Source organism: Hemiscyllium ocellatum, chromosome 19, assembly GCF_020745735.1.
Source record: "Hemiscyllium ocellatum isolate sHemOce1 chromosome 19, sHemOce1.pat.X.cur, whole genome shotgun sequence".
NCBI lineage: Eukaryota > Metazoa > Chordata > Chondrichthyes > Orectolobiformes > Hemiscylliidae > Hemiscyllium > Hemiscyllium ocellatum.
In genome coordinates this window covers 53,371,927-53,391,118 of record NC_083419.1, presented here as the reverse complement: position 1 = coordinate 53,391,118, position 19,192 = coordinate 53,371,927, and the positions used below count along the sequence as shown (strand labels likewise).

The window sequence follows — 19,192 nt, the reverse complement described above, 5'->3', positions numbered from 1 at the left end:
CAAGGGCAGAGGTGCAGGAAGTGGAGAAGATGCATTGGAGGGCATTGTTGACCACGTGGGAGGGGAAATTGCAGTCCTTGAAGTAGGAGACCCATGGGAAGTTCTGGAATGGAGTTGCTCCTCCTAGGAGCAGATACAATGGATGTGGAGGAATTGGGAATAAGGGATAACGTTTTTACAGGAGGGTGAGTGGGAGGAGGTGCCATCTAGGTAGCTGTGGGAGTTGGCTGTATCAAAACCTTTTGCATGAGGAGGCAAATTCTATTTTTTTTTCATTCAAGGTGCCAAATTTCAGAAGGAGTAGTTATAGCACGATATTGATTTTTTTTAAAAAATCACACAATGTAAAAGCAATGAATTGACCATTTATAAAAGAGGTAGTTGCCAGAGAGCACCATTAATAAAGTGGAAAGCAGCAGAGCTAAGTTATTCCCCCTTGCTTAAGAGTCTGAGTTAGAAATATAGATTAGGCTCCAAGTCTTTGATATATGGGCATGCGATGCTAACTGCTGCAAATGTGTTGCTGGTCAAAGCACAGCAGGTTAGGCAGCATCTCAGGAATAGAGAATTCGACGTTTCGAGCATAAGCTATTCCTGATGAAGGGCTTATGCTCGAAACGTCGAATTCTCTATTCCTGAGATGCTGCCTAACCTGCTGTGCTTTGACCAGCAACACATTTGCAGCTGTGATCTCCAGCATCTGCAGACCTCATTTTTTACTCATGCGATGCTAACTACTACCAATGTGTAGTTGGGTAGATTGCTTCCATTACGACTCCAAGGCCTACTTTGGCTAACGTGAGAGGAAAATCCGTAGGTATTTTGATGAGAATAGATTAATTTCTTAAACAAGGTGGTTTATTGCATGTTTGCAATCTCGTGGAAATGTCTTAGACATTGTAACTAAGTCTGTTGGGATACTTCGAATAAAATGTTTGTCCTTTTTGAGATGTTAAGATGAGCAGAATTGCCCCTCTGAGTCCTTAGGAAATGGGCTGCAACCTAATACAGTCTTCAACAATAACTCTTTATGAACCATTATCATGTATCGTGTTTCTTCCCCCCCCCCCCCCACCCACCCCCAACCCCAAGTTTTTTCTTTTTAGGATTAACACTTACACATTCATTTCCACGTGTGCATTATATTTACTTCTACTTCATTTTTCCCATATCTCTGACTTCACACATTCCGGCAGTCTGGAGGAATCTCAGTTCTCTCAGAATGTATTCTCATCAGACTTGGAAAATTGGTAGGTCTTTAGCTTGTGGACTGCTGATCTTGATTTTGTTCTGGGATCTGTGAAGTCTCTCTCCACTGCAGGACCTTTTCACTCTTGGAAGTCCTTCATGGGAAATATTTCCTTGCTGAACCCATTGCGTCATCTGGAGCCCCTTTCATTTCATGCTTTTCCTTTATGGAGGATGGTTGCCCTGATGAAACATGTATTTTCTTTTTTCTAGTGTCCCAGCTTTCTGAATCAGGCCATTCCTTCATATCCCGGATCTCTGATCAGGTAATTCCATCTTAATTGTATTCTGAATCTGTGGATGTTCAACCTCAGCTGGTGGCATCCGTGGAGTCTTTGGTCAATAAACAAAATCTTTATTCTCAAACTGCTGGCAACCTGGCCTGAGGTATTTAGACTCTACATTTCATCTTGTGGGTTATTTTGAAGCTTGCCTTCACCCCGTCTGCTTGCTTTACTGGTTAACCCATTATATTAACTTCTTTAGTCATACTACTTGTGGATTGCTGCTTACTTAGCATGGTCTTTGTCACTCTTACTGATGATTCTGTATTGGAAAATGAAGATCTGACTGTTCCTTATGAATCCGTGTCACATCATCATCTGACATCAAATTCAAGTCAGCCTAATGAGTTGTTCACCAGACTGTGTTGCTGTCTGATCAACTTCAGTTAAGATACATTATTGAGCTCAAAAGGTTCAAAGTGCATTAGTTTTCTCATTTATGTCACCTCAAACATTTGTTTACCTTTGTCATCTGAATTCTGTTTGGCTTTGATAGAGTTGGAAAACACTTCTGTCAACCCTGTACAGTCATATTTCCATCCTGTTGACCAAATGAAATAATTCTCTTCTGGATAATCTGTGTGGATTTTGTCATTTTTCTGGGTTCTACCATGAATCCAGGAAGCTTTATGAACTATTCCACTGGTTTACATTCACTAGATATTCAACAACTAACGTTCCTCTCTCCTGTGGTTCCAGGTCAGGCTGATCTTTTACCAGTTGTAACAGGGGTCTCCTTGACCAGTCATGGTATGATTGGCTATCTCCTGGCCAGTTGTCTGTCAACTGTGACTAGTTTAACTCCTTTAACTATTTATATAATGTTGAGGTCAAGTCCTATATCCACACTCAAGTGAGACTTCTTGATTCATGTTGTGCATTTATATTCTCTACTCTCTGAAGTCCCTATTTGCAACGCTGCTTGTACAATGACCTTGATCGTGTGGTCTGCACCTGGGCCCATATTGTAGGCTGTAGCCTCTGTTTCTTCAACTGCAGTCATTGAGCCATAGAGCAAAGGAAAAATCCCCTTGGCCCAACTCCTCCATGCCTACCAGGTTTCCTACACTGAACCAGAATCATTTGGCCTATATTCTTCTCAGCCTCTCCTATTCTTGTAGCCATCCAAACGTCTTTCAAATGTTGCAATTATACCCACTTCTAGCACTTCCTTTGGCAGCTTGTTCCATATATGCATCACTTTTGTGGAAAGGTTGCCTGTAAGTCTCTTTTAAATTCTTCCTCTCTCACTTTAAACCCATACTCTCAAGTTTTGAACACATCTACCCTGGGGAAAAGAACTTGGCTGTTCACCTTTCGATGCCCCTCGAGATTTTATAAACCTCTGTAATGTCATGCCTCCACCTCCCACGCTCCAGGCAAAAAGGTCCCAGCCTATCCATATTTTCCTTATAATTCAAATCTTCCAGTGTCAGTAACGTTCTTGTAAATAATTTTTGAATCCTTTCTAATTTAATGATATCCTTATTATTACAGGGCGACCAAAATTGTATGCTGTAGTTCAAATGTAGCCTTGCCGATATAGGATTTGATTTGATAATGTAGCAGTGGTGTTCCAGTGTTGAGCTTACAATTAATGAGGTGCTCATGAATTGCTTCTTGCCAAAATAAATTGCTTAGATCACATATTTCCCCCAGTGAATATATTGGACCTCTATTTTTGTGAGTATTATATTGTAGTTTGCTCCACATCATTAAGATCTTTGTATGAATAATGGATACTTACTGCTCTGAAACTGTGCCCTAATTGTGTATATTTTCTGGAAGTGCTCTACTGTTTTACAGAATTAACATTCATTTTTAACAGCTGGCCACTGGTTGTGCCTGTGAAGATTTCTTGTTCCACAGTGCTGACACTAAATTTTAACATCTACTTTCTGGGCTGCTCTTCATGTTAACTAGTCATATGTATGTTTGTGTTTCTCTAGTTTGATCTCCTGAGATAAGTTTGATCATCCCTCTTAGGATTGATCTATGTTGCTTTCAGACTTCTGCTTCAGTCACCATCTGAATGACTTTCGCCAAAGTCAAGTGTTCTTTGGACTGTTTAAAAAACAAATCTGACCAAGACTCAGCAGTAATTCCAACAATTCTGTCTTTAATGAATTTGGATTTCCAACTCCATAGTCTCATCTTGTTTACCAATCTCTACTAGGAGCTGAACTTTTCTGTTAAATAGAACATAGAACATTACAGGGCAGTACAGGCCCTTCAGCCCTCGATGTTGTGCCGACCTGTCATACCAATCTGAAGCCCATCTAATCTACACTATTCCATGTACGTCTATATGCTTGTCCAATGACGACTTAAATGTACTTAAAGTTGGCAAATCTACTACCATTGCAAAGCATTCCATACCCTTACTACTCTCTGAGTAAAGAAACTACCTCTGACATCTGTCCTATATCTGTCACACCTAAATTTAAAGCTATGCCCTCTCATGCTCACCGTCATCATACTTGGAAAAAGGCTTTCCCTGCCCACCCTATCTAACCCTCTGATTATCTTATATGTCTCTATTAAGTCACCTCTCAACCTTTTTCTCTCTAACGAAAACAGCCTCAAGTCCCTCAGCCAAATATGGCCACCAAGATGGAGGTTTTCCACCATCTCTGGTAAAAGTGGGGATTTCAGTGAACAAAACGGATGATTTCACACATTGTGTAATTTAGTAACTACATCTTATTGTTTGGGTGTAGTTTAGTGCTGTATTCAGTGTGAACCCTTTCAAAACCACGACCTTAGACAACAATCTTGATCACCAGGGAAGAGAGAGGAGAGGGGTCAGGGGCTGAGGTAAGGTGTTGGGTTTAACTAACATTGACCTTACTTCACCACTGATGGCATGCGTTCTGAGCTAAATCAGCAGAATTCCAATGAACGTGGATGTTCAATTGCGGGTCACCCTTCATTGTGGATTTTCTTCCTCTTGGACTGTTCCCTGGAAGGGTTTTTGAGGAGGGAGGAATAGGAGGGAAGGATGTTTGTGTCCAGCTCACTTCCAGTTTCTGGATTCTTTCTCTCTTTCACGTGGATTCTGTTTCATAGAGAATTCTTTATTTCCTCCTTCGCAAAGACTCCCCTCTGCCTTCCATTCATAGTTATTCTCCTTCCCAGTCATTCCCACAATCTCCATCCTGACCATAGATTGACTTTGTCACTCCAGCCTATCTGAGATTGTAGCTGCCGTTGGTTTGTGCTGTTTCCGCAAGTCCATTTCTTCCTGGCCTCACGTGATCCCTCTGCTATCTTGGCGTTGTGCTCCTTTAGGGGCCAGTGCCTAGTGGGGAGGGCAAAATTGTGATTGGAAAAGCAACACCTTTGTAAGCCGTCTTTTCCACTTGCCCATGTTTTGAGCCATGCGTGTGCTTTGATAGAGTGGCATGAATTGTTGGAAGCTCGCCCTGGCCTGTTGGACTGCTCAAGTTTGGTATTTACAGAATTCAGCTTTGCACAGGGTAAGTAATTGTCCATTATCCAGCATAAGACCAGAGGAGCCATAATTAAACAGAAAAGGTTAAACAGTGAGCCAGAATTGGAGGACCTCAAAGATCTCTGAACTATTATTGTTGTGCACTGTCAAAACTACAGACAAAAAACTGAGACCTTGCTGGATTTTGGACTTTGCTAGTTTTCAGGTCGAGCAGCTTGGGGCCATGACAGGTTTTGCCCAGTCTGGGACAAGGTTTCTTGAGAGGAGAAAGTGAGGACTGCAGATGCTGGAGGGTCAGAGTCGAAAGGTGTGGTGCTGGAAAAGCACAGCACGTCAGGCAGTATCCGAGGAGCAGGAGAGTAGACATTTCAGGCATAAACTCTTCATCAGGAATGTGGGAAGGGGGCTGAGAGTAAATAGGAGGGCAGGGGTGGGACTGGGGGGGAACACAGCTTGAAAGGCGATAGGTAGATGCAGGTGGGCGGTGATGGTGATAGGTCAGAGGGGAGGGAATGGTGGAGTGAGTAGGTAGGAAGGAAGATGGACAGGGAGGACAGTTCAAGAGGGCGGTGCTAAGTTGGAGGGTTGGATCTGAGAAGAAGTGGGAGGAAGGAAGATGAGGAAACTGGTGAAATCAATGTTGATGCTGTGTGGTTGGAGGGTCCCAAGGCAGAAGATGAGGTGTTCTTCCTCCAGACGATGGGTGGCTAGAATCTGGTGGTGGAGGAGGCCCAGGACTTTCATGTCCTTGGCAGACACCCCCCACCTCCTATTTAACTCTCAGTCCTTCCCGCTCCCCCCCACCACATTCCTGATGAAGGGTTTACGCCTGAAATATTGAGTCTCCTGCTCCTCAGATGCTGCTGACTGGCTGTGCTTTTCAAGCACCACATTTTTTTGACCAAGGTTTCTTTAGAGTGCAAGAATAGACCAGAAGTGCAAATTGTGAAACAGATAACCTGTTTAGTCTCACAGGGGTGAGCAAAATTGTTCATGTAACTTCATTTTTAGTTGTCTGTAAACAATAATGCACAGCAGCTTCTAAAAATGCCCAGTTTTCAGACAATGCAGCTTTTAAATACCCAGTCCTGAGAAGTATATCCACACCTAAATCAAAAACAAGAAATAGATCATTGGCAGTTATTACGTTATTGATTGTTTAATTATTTTCTAAGTGAATAGAAAGGCTAATTGAATAGCTTTATAAAGAGCTATCTGTTCTTTTAACTTATAGTGTTGCCAACTAACAATTATGATAAGTTTTGCCTATAAATAGGTCTCAATCTTCTCAAAGCTTTAATTTCCCTTGGCAATAATAACAATTTCATCTGTGACCAGTTAGCTGCCTTTTAAGTTCAATTTTCCCTAATCAAGAGTTATAAAAACCTAATTTGCTGTGTAGCGTCTGCAAAGTACAATTTACATGATTCAAAATGGAGGCTGGGTTTTAAGATATCTTTGGATTATTTTCATCCATGACCCTTACCCCTTATTTCAAGAGTATCTCTGCTGCATTCAAGGTGTAGCTTCTAATGTTTACAATTTTACAATAATGAGTAGAGAATTGCTGCACTAACCAATTACCAGGGGCAGGAGAACGGTTGAAGCATTGGAAGGCATATTAACTGCCCTCAATTGATATATCTTCAACATGTAACATTAAAGAGGATATGGCTTCACTTGAACTGCACCTCTCCAATAGCCGTTCCTCCTAACCTCCCCAATGGATTCAGACTTCAGTTCTGGAAAGAACAAGTTCTCATAACAGCTTGTAATAAATGGTCTCAGACTTTGGAATGGAGTAAATGATGTAAACCATAGCTTCACTACTGACATGAAAATCCAGGCCAATCCCTTTCAACCATGTCATACCTGCAGCATAACCTGAGAAACAAGCTACCAATTGTTTACCTTCTGAGGCTGTGGTCTGATTTCAATGGAAACATGGAGAACAGGGTGGCACGGTGGCTCAGTGGTACACTGATGCCCCACAGCACCAGGGACCAGGTTCGATTCCACCCTCGGGTGACTGTCTCTTTGAAGTTTGTACGTTCTCCTCTTGTCTAAGTGGGTTTCCTCTGAGTGCTCCAGTTTCCTCCCACAGTCCCAAGATGTTCAGGTTCAGTGGATTGGCCCTGGGAAATGCAGGGTTACAGAGATAGAATGGGAGTGGTGGGTCAGAGTGGGTTGCTCTTTGGATAGTCAGTTCGTACCTGATGGGCTGACACTGTAGGGTTTCTATGAGTACAACTCTGATTAAAGCAGCAGAATGTTTTGCTGCCAGAAGAAGATTGATAGGATGTGGCAGCATAATTTCAACAATCTTTACAAATGCTCAGCTCCAATTTTCCTTGCTCCTGCCACCCAAATGTGCCACACAGCACAAGCAATCTGGTGATCCAGCTTCCATGAATTTAACACCATTTTGTCCCACGCAAGGACAAAACCAAGGTAGTCCCGAGCGCTTATGGATGGCAGTAGGGTTGCACTGCTTCTGTTACTATGAGTTGCCATGTCAGCCCCATGCTCTGCCAATGAATCCATCTTCTGGTTTTTACAGTCCTTGGAGTGATGCAGCTGCCAAATGTTCAACACCCACAGATTCAATCTTTTGTTTTATTTTACTATCAAAATTATAACAGACAAACAATATTACATCAATTCTCCAAAGTCACTGTATAAAATTTTGAGGAAATAGGTCAGAATTAAGCTTCTATTGGCAGTTTTCAATTCCTTCTCAATGTCTTCACATCTCATGGGTTTCGTTTACATTGTTTCTGACTCCTATGCAGCAAATATCTTAAGACCATAAGACATAGGAGTGGAAGTAAGGCCATTCAGCCCATCGAGTCCACTCCGCCATTCAATCATGGCTGATGGGCATTTCAACTCCACTTACCCGCATTCTCCCCGTAGCCCTTACTTCCTCGAGACATCAAGAATCTATTAATCTCTGCCTTGAAGACATTTAGCGTCCCAGCCTCCACTGCACTCTGCGGCAATGAATTCCACAGGCCCACCACTCTCTGGCTGAAGAAATGTCTCTGCATTTCTGTTCTGAATTGACCCCCTCTAATTTTAAGGCTGTGTCCACGGGTCCTAGTCTCCTCGCTTAACAGAAAAAAATTCCTAACATCCACCCTTTCCAAGCCATGTATTATCTTGTAAGTTTCTATTAACTCTCCCCTCAATCTTCTAAACTCCAATGAATACAATCCCAGGATCCTCAGCCGTTCCTCGTATGTTAGTCCAACCATTCCAGGGATCATCCGTGTGAATCTCTGCTGGACACGTTCCAGTGCCAGTATGTCCTTCCTGAGGTGTGGGGACCAAAACTGGACACAGTACTCCAATTGGGGCCTAACCAGAGCTTTATAAAGTCTCAGTAGCACAACGGTGCTTTTATATTCCAACCCTCTTGAGATAAGTGACAACATTGCAATCGCTTTCTTAATCATGGACTCAACCTGCATGTTTACCTTTAGAGAATCCTCGACTAGCACTCCCAGATCCCTTTGTACTTTGGCTAAGTACAAAGTTCTTCAGTGAAGTGGTGGCTTATCATGCCAATATACAGCAGTTTAACAGTCCCTCACAGGGATGTCATGTTGTGGCTGCACAGGACATTGGTGAGATCACTTTTAGAAAACTGAGTTCAAATCTAGATTCCCTGATGCAAGAATAATACTGGTAAAGTTGAAAGGATTTGGAAAAGATTTACAAGGATGTTTCAGGAATTGGAGGGTTTCAGTAATAGGGAGAGGCTGAATAGGCTGGGGCTTTTTCCCTGGAGCATCGGAGGCTGAGGGTCTATAAAATCATGAGGGACATGGATTGGGTGAATAGTCAAGGTTTTTTTTCCCAGAGGGCAGAGGTTTAAGGTGAGAGGGGAAAGAGACCCGAGGGGCACCTTCTTCACACAGAGGGTGGTACATGTATGGAACGAGCTGCCAGAGCAAGTGGTGGAGACTGGTACAATTACAGCATTTAAAAGGTGTCTGGATGGGTACATGTAAAGGAAGGGTTGAGAGGGATATGGGACAAGTGCTGGCAAATGGGACTAGATTAATTTAGGATATCTGCTCGGTATGGATGAGTTGGACTAAAGGGTTTTGTTTCCATGCTATACATCTCTATGACTATATGTAAGTGGTCCAACAGGTGCTATAATATGGTCCCCTATCAAAGTTACATTATATGAAAGAATACAATACAATACGGGAAGATGCCCTTAGGCCCACCAACCCTGTGCTGATTCCCAGTCCTTCATAGAATCCCTACAGTGTGGAAACAGGCCCTTGGTCTCAACAAGTCCACATTGACCCTCCGAAAAGTAACCTACTCACATCCATTCCGCTACTCCATTACTTTACATTTACCCCAATTAATGCACCTAACCTACACATCCCTGAACACTATAGGCAATTTAGCATGGCCAATTCACATAAATACATCTTTGGACTGTGGGAGGAATCTGGAGCACCCGGAGAAAACCCACACAGACACAGGGAGAATGTGGAAACTCCACACAGTTGCCCGAGGCTGGACCCAAATCCAGGACCCTGGTGCTGTGAGGCAACAGTGTTAACCACTGATCCTTATTTAGACCTGGCACTTATCGCCCAAGTGCAGTTCTATCCCTCTGTTTACCTCCTGTTCGTGTGACTATCAGGATATCCCTTAAACGTTGCTGACATGTCTGCTTACACCACCTTCACAGACAGTGTGTTCCAGGCACCACCACTATCTGGGTGAAACATTTTTTCCACACTTCTCCCCTACACTTTGTCCCTCTCACTTTGAATCTGTGCCCTGTGGTAGTTGACATTTATATCTTGGAGGCAAAGACGCCTCTGACTATCCACCTTTTCTATGTCTCGCATAATTTTGTAGACTTCTGTTAGGTTGCCCCTTAGCCTCCATCTTTCCAGTGAAAACAATCCGAGTTTATCCAAACCTCTCCTCATAACTAAAACTCTCCAGACCAGGCAAAATCCCAGTAAACCTTCTCTGCATCATCTCCAAAGTATCCATGTCTTTCTGGTAGGGTGTGTGGTCATCAGAACTACATGCAATATTCCAAGTGTGGTCAAACTAAAGTATCACATAGCTGTGCAACAACTTTTATATTTGGTGCTCCAACCGATGAAAACAAATATGTTGTATGCCTTCTCAAGCATTTAAACCATAAATGTCGCCACTTTCAGGGATCTGTGGGCCTGTACGCCCAGATCCCTCTGTACGTCAATGCTCCTGAGGCTCTGCCATTTATTGTATTTGGTCTTCCAAAATATATCAGCTTATATATGTCTGGGTTAAATTCCACCTGCCATTTGCCTGCCCAAAAATCAATCTAGCTATATCCTGCTATATCCTTTGACAATCCTTCTCATTACCTGTTTTGACGTCATCTGCAAGCTTACTAAACATACCACTGCATTTTCCACTGCATACCACTGCAGATCAATACAATGTTATTTTACAAGCTGTAAGATTGACTATAAGGTTGCACTGCACTATAAAGTTGACCAGTCTGCAATGCCAGTTTTATAAGAAACAGTAAGTGCAGTGTTTTTGTATGGTATCTTAGTGGAAAGTAAAGTATATACGACGCTGTTACAATTTTATTACAGACCATCAACATTTAATGAGCAACTTGAATAGACAGTAATTAACAAAACAACGTCATGAGATTTGCTGATTCTGAACAAAGCCAAACTTTTTATTGAAAGTTAGTGCTGTAGACCTTTTGCTGTAGTTTTCAAAGTCTCTTCTAGAAACATTTTTTAACTTCTACCCTCCAATAATTCCCTTTTCTTTATGGAATTTTCAAAGTTAATTTGCTTTTCCTGTGACTAAAGATGTGCTACAGTTCTGTGGAATTCAGCTGATTTCTCCTGAATGTAACAGTTGTTTCCTGAAGTAGGAGATTTCATGGAGGTCCTATGAATTTGCTTTTTGCTAAGCCATCCTTGTATTTTCTTTCAAAGTTGTAATTTGTGTGCAGTTTTCAATTTAGCTTTCGGCATCATGCATTCTTGTTTAGAGCGTTGAATATTAGGAACATCCCTAACTCCTGATAGCCCTCAATTCTCCCATGGTGTTAATCTCATCCCAAGATTGTGCCCTCTGGACCTAAACTCTTCTACAAAGGCAAAGTAACCTTTTACATCTACTATGTCAAGTCTCCTAAGAATCTTACACTTTCAATAAGACTATCTTTCATTCTTATAAACTCTCATGAATACAGACCCAACATACTCAACCTTGACTTGATTTGATTTGATTTATTGTAGTCACATGTACCTGAGTACAGTGAAAGCCTTGTTTTACGAGCAGTAGAGGTAGATCATACAAAACAAGGAAGTACATAGGATGTGTGGACAGAGCGAGGCATTCATGTTACACTGCACAAGAGGTGCACAAAGCAAGATCAACTTGATATGAAGTTAGAGAGTCCATTCTGACAATAATGGCAGGGAAGAAGCTGTTCTTGAATCTGTTGTTACTTGTGGTCAAGCTTCTGTATCTTCTGCCTGACGGAAAAGGTTGTAGGAGAACATTACCAGGGTGGGAGGGATCTTTAATGATGTTGGCAGCTGTTCCACAGCAATGAGAAGTGTAAATGGATGCCATGGATGGGAGATTGGCTTCCGCAATGCCTGACTGTGCACACAACCTTCTGTACTTTCTTACGATCCTGGGCAGAGCAGTTGCCGTACCAGGCTGTTATACACCTGGGTGGAATGCTTTCAGTGGTGCACCTGTTAATGTTGGTGAAAGTTCTTATGAACATGTTGAATTCCCTAAGCTGCCTGAGGAAGAGGAGATGTTACAGTGCCATCTTGACCATTGCATCTACATAGGAAGTCCAGGACAGACTACCCAGGTTATCGTTACTCCTAGGAACTTGACACTCTCCATTCTCACCGACTCAGCTCCATTGATGTAGATGGGGCCACGTTCTTTTCCTTTCTTCCTGAAGTTGATGATCAGTTCTTTTGTTTTGCTGACATTGAGAGAGATGTTGTTATCATTGCACCATGACACCAAGCCCTCTATCTCCCTTCTGTATTCTGGTTTACTGTTGTTTAATATCCACCCTACCACAGTGGAGTCATCAGCTAACTTGAAGATGCCGTTCATAAGGAATTTGGCTACGCAGTCATGGTTGCATTGGGAGTACAGTATGGGGGGCTGAGGACCCATTGTTGGGGGGGGGGCGGTTCCAGTGTTGAGGGCTACTGTGGAGGAGGTTCATTTGCCTATCTTCATTGATTGTGGTCTGTGGGTCAGGAAGCTAAGGATCCAGTTGCAGAGGGTGGAGCCAGGTCTTGGAGTTTTAAGATTAGTCTGGAGGGGATAATGGTGTTGAAGGTGGAGTAGTAGTCGATGAGTACGAGTCTGACGTAGCTGTCCTTGATATCCACATGTTCCAGGGATGAGTGTAGGGCCAGGGAAATGGTTTCCACTGTGCACCTGTTACGTCAGTTGGCAAATTGCAGGGGATCAAGCAGGCTGGGAGACTGGAGTTGATGTGGGCCATGACCAGCCTCTCAAAGCACTTCATGATTATGGAAGTCAGAGCCACTGGGCAATAGTCAGTAAGGCACGTTGCATGTGCTTTCTTTGATATCTCTCCTCAAAAGAAAATCTCTATGTCTGGGATCCAGTGCCAGTAAAACCTTTCCTTGGATAGAGGGAGTAAAACCAATGACAGTATTCTGGGAGTAGTCTAACTATGCCTCGTATAATTTTTGCCAGTCACCTATTGTTACATTCCATTCCCTTTAAATTAAAAGTCAGCATTCAAAATGGAATGTTTCATTTCTTCTGCTGAACCTGGATACTAGCTTTTTTAGGATTCATGCAGAACGACTCCTAATCCCTCCCAGCTGCAGCTTTCAACAGTCTTTCTCTGTTTAAATAATATTCACCTCCTCAAGTCTTTCTGCTCAAGTGCATGACCCATAATATTTTCCTATATTAAGTTCCATCTACAAAACTTTTACTTACTCAGTTAACCTCTTCATCTCCCCCTGTAGACTCTGTGTCATCCTCAGCACTTGCCATCCTTTTGCGTTGTTCGTAAACTTGCTTCCATCATCCAAGTCAGTGGTATGTGTTGTAAACTTTATGGTCCCAGCATTGATCTCTGTGGCACCCTACAAGGTACAAGTTGCCATCCTGAAAACTTCCTCCTCATCCCGACTCACTGTACTTGTTAAGTTAACCAACTCTCTATCCATGCTGATATATTACCTCCAACACCTCTTATTAAGCAGCAAGTGCAGTACCTGATCAAATGCCTGCTGAAAATCCAAATGTATTGCATTTACTGCTATCTCTTTATCCGGCTTGTTACCTCCTCAAAGAACTCTAATAAATTTGTCAGGCATGACTTCCCCTTCATGAAGCCATGCTGACTCTGCTTAATTGTATTATGTATCTTTAAATGCTCTGCTATTGCATCCATTATATGTTCTAACATTTCCCAGTAACAATGTTAAGCAAACAGCTAGTTACCAGTTTTTTGTCTCCTTCCCTTTTTCCATAATGCTGTTACAATGCCAGTTTCCAATACGCTGGGACTTTTCCAGGATGTAAGAGTTCTGTGAAGATTGCTGCCATTGCATTCACTAACTATGTCGGCACTTCATTTAATATGCTCATTGGGCATATGAAATCATATTTTAGTTCCTGTAATTGATGGGGTTGCCTCTTTGATGCTAAACATGAGTAATATCTGAGCAACTCAGTGGTTAGCACTGCTGCCTCACAGGTTCAATCCTATCCTCGGGTAATTGTCTGTGTGGAGTGTGCATGTTCTCCCCGTGTCTGCTTGGGGTTCCTCCAATTTCTTCCTGCAATCTAAAGATGTACAGATTAGGTGGTTTTGCCATGCTAAATTGTCCATAAGGTTCTGAGAGGTGCAGGTTAGGTGGATTAGCCATGGGAAATGGGGTTAGAGGGATAGAGTAGGGGGTAGAGTCTGGATAGGATGCTTGTTGGCAGGCCAGTGCAGACTCAATGGGCCAAATAGCCTCTTTACAAACCGTAGAGATTCTGTGATTCTGAGGATTGCAATCCTGTAGGTATGATTTTTTTTGGTGGTTATATGGCTGAATATTTTTAAACAATAGATCTCCAGTTCTTGGGAGGGTAAAGTGAAACTTTGATTAAATTGGATAAAAATCATCTCATCTATGCACATGGAATTCTGTTTACACAACTTGGAAAATATTTTGTGAAGAAAATTCAAAGTTTAAATAAATACCTATTGAAGTTATTTTTGTGTTTGGGTGTGATATCATGATGTTTCTGAGAAGTTGCAGAAGAGATTATTAAATCTGATCATGAAAAGAATCTATTTAACAATTTTTTTTTAACCCAAGGTGTGTCATTAAAGCCATCTATATTTGATGTTTAAAGTTCTCAGTCAGAGGTGTGTCATTCATCTCCAGGGAAACAAAGCTACACTGAAGTTAAACCAAATAACAAAATGTGATAATGACCTTCCAGCTCTGACTCTTATGAAGAATCATATTTTAGGCTTGCCAAGCGTTTTAAATTTTACTTATTTTTGACATGTTTCTGGCTTCTCCTATTTTAAATTAGTTTCTGATCTGTGTCATCACTGATCATAAATCTCGCTTCTAACATTCGCCAAGATTGATAGCTCTGCTGAGTCTGCAACTCCTTTTTAAAGCTATGTACTCAGTACATTTTTGAATTATTATTATGTTACAAAGCATTTACAGTAACCTTTGATATATTAGGATAAGAAAAATACACCAGAGGGAGGGAAGAAAAGCTTTTCAACTGACAGCACTTCAGATTCCCTTTTTCTGGTTATGATAGACTGATCAGACTGCTGTAAATCATTGCAAGTAATGTCTAACGGGAAACATTCTGACTTGATACTATGGATCTGCAAACAATTACAATTATATGTAATGTGGAAATGTAGTTAATTATGTGCATCATCAATCCTATTAATCTGCCTCCATTACCTTGCCATTTTCAGCCAGAAATTCATTAAGGATTGATCCTCAGGCATGACAGATGCACAGTCTGTTGGAATGCTAGTTCCTTTTAATAATGTTTTGTTCATTTTGTGATCATTAAGAATTCATAGCTCATGAGTTTCAGAGCCCAAATTCGAAATGATAGGTACTTATTATCACCAGCTCCATATTAGCAGCCTTTAAAATGGGAAAAGGGAATGGATTTAGGAGGATTCAGAGGGAAGGCTGGTTACCCGGGAGTTTGACTTAGTTTAAAACTGCCTGCCATTTTCTACTATTCACTATTATTTCATACATTACTACTTACTAAGTCCATCAGATGTCTCCCAAGTTTTGCATACACATAAATATGTTTATTTTTTTATTTAACAGGGTAAGAAAGCAAGAGAGAAAGTAATTTATGTTTTATTCGTGGTATTCTGTCCATCTAAGTGCAAAGATTTGCTCCCAAGCCCCTGAGAGAAAAGGTTCCCAATCTGAAATGTTATTTTTGGTTTTCTCTCCACTTGGTTTGCCAGGAGTTGTCCAACAATCACATAGAAATGGGAGATCACTCTCCAAGAACTTGAGATTTAATTTTTAATGCTCACAAGCAAACCAGGAGAAAAGTCTTAATCATCTTAAAAGGTGAATGGAGGGTGGTCAGAGGTGTTAGTGTATCCAAGCATGTTTCTGATCAATATTGACAATCCCATTTTCCACAGCCACTACACAGCCTGCTGAACGTTTGAAGTATTTTCAGTTTTTGTTTCAGATTTCCAGCATCAGCAACAATTTTCCTTTTTTTTCTGCCCTAACCTCTCAAAATGTATTTTGAATTTTAGCTGGACAATGCTGATGAACAAGCAGCTCAGATTCGACGGGAACTTGATGGGAGACTGCAGATGGCCGAACAGTTAGCCAAAGTAAGTGTTGACTGATAATGAATACTCTACCTATTATGAATATTAGAACTGTATTTGAAATTAAACAATGCAGGTTTACCCATGTTGAGCAATCAGTTCAGCAGAGAAATGAGGTGCTAATCTTACAGCAATGCCACGTGGGGACACGATCACACTTAGATGACTAACAGCATCCACCTAAAGGTGATGAACATTCCTGCATACAGTGCACACTTCCAGTCAACAAACATAATTTCCTTAATAGAATCATGAAATCTCAACAGTAGAAAGTGGCCATTTGGCTCATTGAATTTACACCAACCCGCCAAAGAGCTTCTCACCCAAACCCAGCACCCTACCCATTTTTCCACGTTTACTGTATATAATCCACCAGGACCGCCCGTCACTAGACATAATGGACAATTTAGCATGGCCAAATCACCTAACTTTTTTTTTATTCATTCACTGGATGAGGGCACTGCTGGCTAGGCCAGCAATTATAGCTCATCCCTAATTTTGAGAGTCAGCCACACTCTTATGGGTCTGGAGTCACATGTCGGCCAGACCAGATAAGGATGGCAGTTTCCTCCCCTAAAAGACATTAGTGAGCCAGATGGGTTTTTCCCTCTGACAATCAACAATTGATTCATGGTCATCATTAGCCTGTTAATTCCAGATAGTTATTGAATTCAAATGCCACCATCTACCATGGCGGGATTTGAACCCAGCTCCCCAGAACATTACCTGGGTCTCTGGATTAACAGTGCAGCGATAATACCACGAGGCCATCTTCAGACTTATTTAAGCTTTTGCATCCACACTTGACTGTGGCTGTTGTAAGAATCTAAGCAGGTTGATGTTTGTCCTGCACATCGAAGTACTCAATTTACCAGGTGCAAGCAGAAGTGCTTTCCCTCTTTGTGGGACAGTGGGGAAAGCATTCTATACAACCCTAAATAAGGCTGATAACACTAATGTGTGTATGTATGTATTCTGCGATATTTAATTGTACAAGTTTCCCAGACTCCCACCATTAGTTGCTCAGCATGACTATCCTCAAAGCACTGCCTTCCCATCTCAACTGGGAAGTGAGTAAATCCTTCATTGCCCATTGAATGATTATTGACATACAATTAAATATCTTTTTTCAACTCCAGTATTTTATAAACAAGGAGAAGAAGTGTTTGAAGCAAGTTTTATTTTTAACATCCCTTTACTCTTTTTCTTTCTCTTCCTTGTTGCTCACAGCATTGTCCTGAAGATTCATCTATCAGCCTGGAGTGTCCAGGCCTATTCTGGACTGTTAGAAACACAAACATGTAGACACTATTGTTACTGTTGGCATCTTGGGCCTGCAAGGGGAATTCAAACTTAAATTCAAATAACAGAAAAAGGCTGTGTTGAAGTCAGCTTAAATGTAGACACACATTTCTGACAAGCACCCAATCACAACAGAAGGAGGGAGCTGTCCTTGTATATATTGCTAGCCCATGCTTATTCACTGTACTTTCACAGTATCCTGCAGTGTCTGTCATTGGCACAATTGCTATTATTTTATTTGTTCTTACACTTCTGGATGTTTTATTATTCTACTCCTTTTTTTAAAGGAGCGAAAGTTTCTGAAGTTTGTCCAGAAGGATATGGAGAATATGTACATTGAAGAGCTGAAATCTTCTGTTAACCTGCTCATGGCCAATTTGGAAAGTCTGCCAGTGGCAAAGGGAGGACCAGAGTTTAAACTGCAGAAGCTGAAACGGTCCCAGAATTCCTCCTTTTTGGACATTGGCGATGAAAACGAGATCCAGCTCTCAAAATCCGACGTCGTCCTGTCATTCACGCTGGAGGTTGGTCGATTGGGATTCATGGGATCCGTCTGACATTAAAATTTTAAATTTGCCACTGTTGAATTGAAAAATGATTTGTTAGCGTTTTGCTGCAAAAATGACAAGGCAAGAATAAATTTGTTCTCTTCTGAGATCCTGCTGCATGAGCCCCTAACAGCTGTGGGCGATTGGAGTTGAGAGATGGGAGATTTGGCTTTTAAAGGTTACAAGTGAAGTGAACATGAACCATTTCTCTTTGGGAGACACTTGGGATACAGTTGATCAGGTGCCAAGGATTTACCTACCTTTAGGCATTTTAAGATATCCAGCACCTCTTCTTCTGGAATGTGGACTCTTTTTTTCAAGACATTACTATTTCCCTGAGTTCCCGAGATTCCATGTTTTTCTCCACCATAAATATGAATGCAAAATATTTATATAGGATCTCACTCATCTCCTGTAGTTCTACACACAGTCTTAGATTAGATTCATGAATTAGATTAGATTACTTACAGCGTGGAAACAGGCCCTTCGGCCCAACAAGTCCACACCGACACGGAAACCACCTATTCCCCGATATTTACCCCTTCACCTAAAATTACAGGCAATTTAGCATGGCCAATTCACCTAACTTGTAGGAGGAAACCAGAGTACCTCGAGGAAATCCACACAGACACGGGGCGAATGTGCAACCTCCAAACAGAGAGTCACCTGAGGCGGGAATTGAACCCAGGTCTCTGGCGCTGTGAGGTAGCAGTGTTAACCACTGTGTCACCGTGTCTTGTTGATCTGTAAGGAGCCCTATTCTCTCCCTGATTGCTATTTTGTCCTTAATCTGCTTATTGAATCGCTTGTGGATTTTCCTTAACCTTAACTGCCAGTTATCTCATGAATCCTTTTTGTCTTCCTAATTTCCCTCTTAGGTGTATTCCTACATCCCCATTGACTCCTCAAGGGATTCACTTGATATAGTGGTCTCTACCTGATATATGCCTCTTTCTTTTTCTTGACCAGCACCTCAATATCTCTAATCGTTCAAAGTTCCCTATTTGTGCCAGTCTTGCTCTTCGCACTAATAGCAACATGCTGGCCCTGAACTCTCTTTATTCCATGTTTGAAAGCCTCCCACTTGCGAGTGAACCCTTGACCTGTGAACTGCCTCCCCCAGCCAACTTTTGAAAAATCCTATCTAATACTATCTAACCTATCTAACCCAATTTAGAACTTTAAGTTTTAGATGACTATTTTAAAACTAATAGAATTATGGTCACGGGTCCCAAAGTGCTCCCCCACTAATTCCTCAGGCACTTGCCCTGCCTTACTTCCCAAGAGGAGGTTGAGTTTTGCCCCTTTTCCAGTAAGGCCATCTATATATAGATTGAGACAGTTTCTCGCACACACTTAACAAATCCAAAATGACTGTTCGGAAGTGTGTGAAAGAAGAGTCACATCAGGCTCCAAACCTTCACCC

General features: G+C 41.7%; 1 protein-coding gene across 4 annotated transcripts in view; it reads left to right on the top strand.

The window, feature by feature from the left end:
• The window catches only part of cadps2 (Ca++-dependent secretion activator 2), a 727,075-nt gene that overhangs the window by 303,867 nt on the left and 404,016 nt on the right, over window positions 1-19,192 (top strand). For all 4 annotated transcript variants that reach the window (XM_060839929.1, XM_060839928.1, XM_060839926.1 and 1 more), the window contains exons 4-5: window positions 15,839-15,919; window positions 17,506-17,742. In XM_060839929.1, the coding sequence (XP_060695912.1) occupies window positions 15,839-15,919; window positions 17,506-17,742 (318 nt within the window). The remainder of the gene's footprint in view (window positions 1-15,838; window positions 15,920-17,505; window positions 17,743-19,192) is intronic.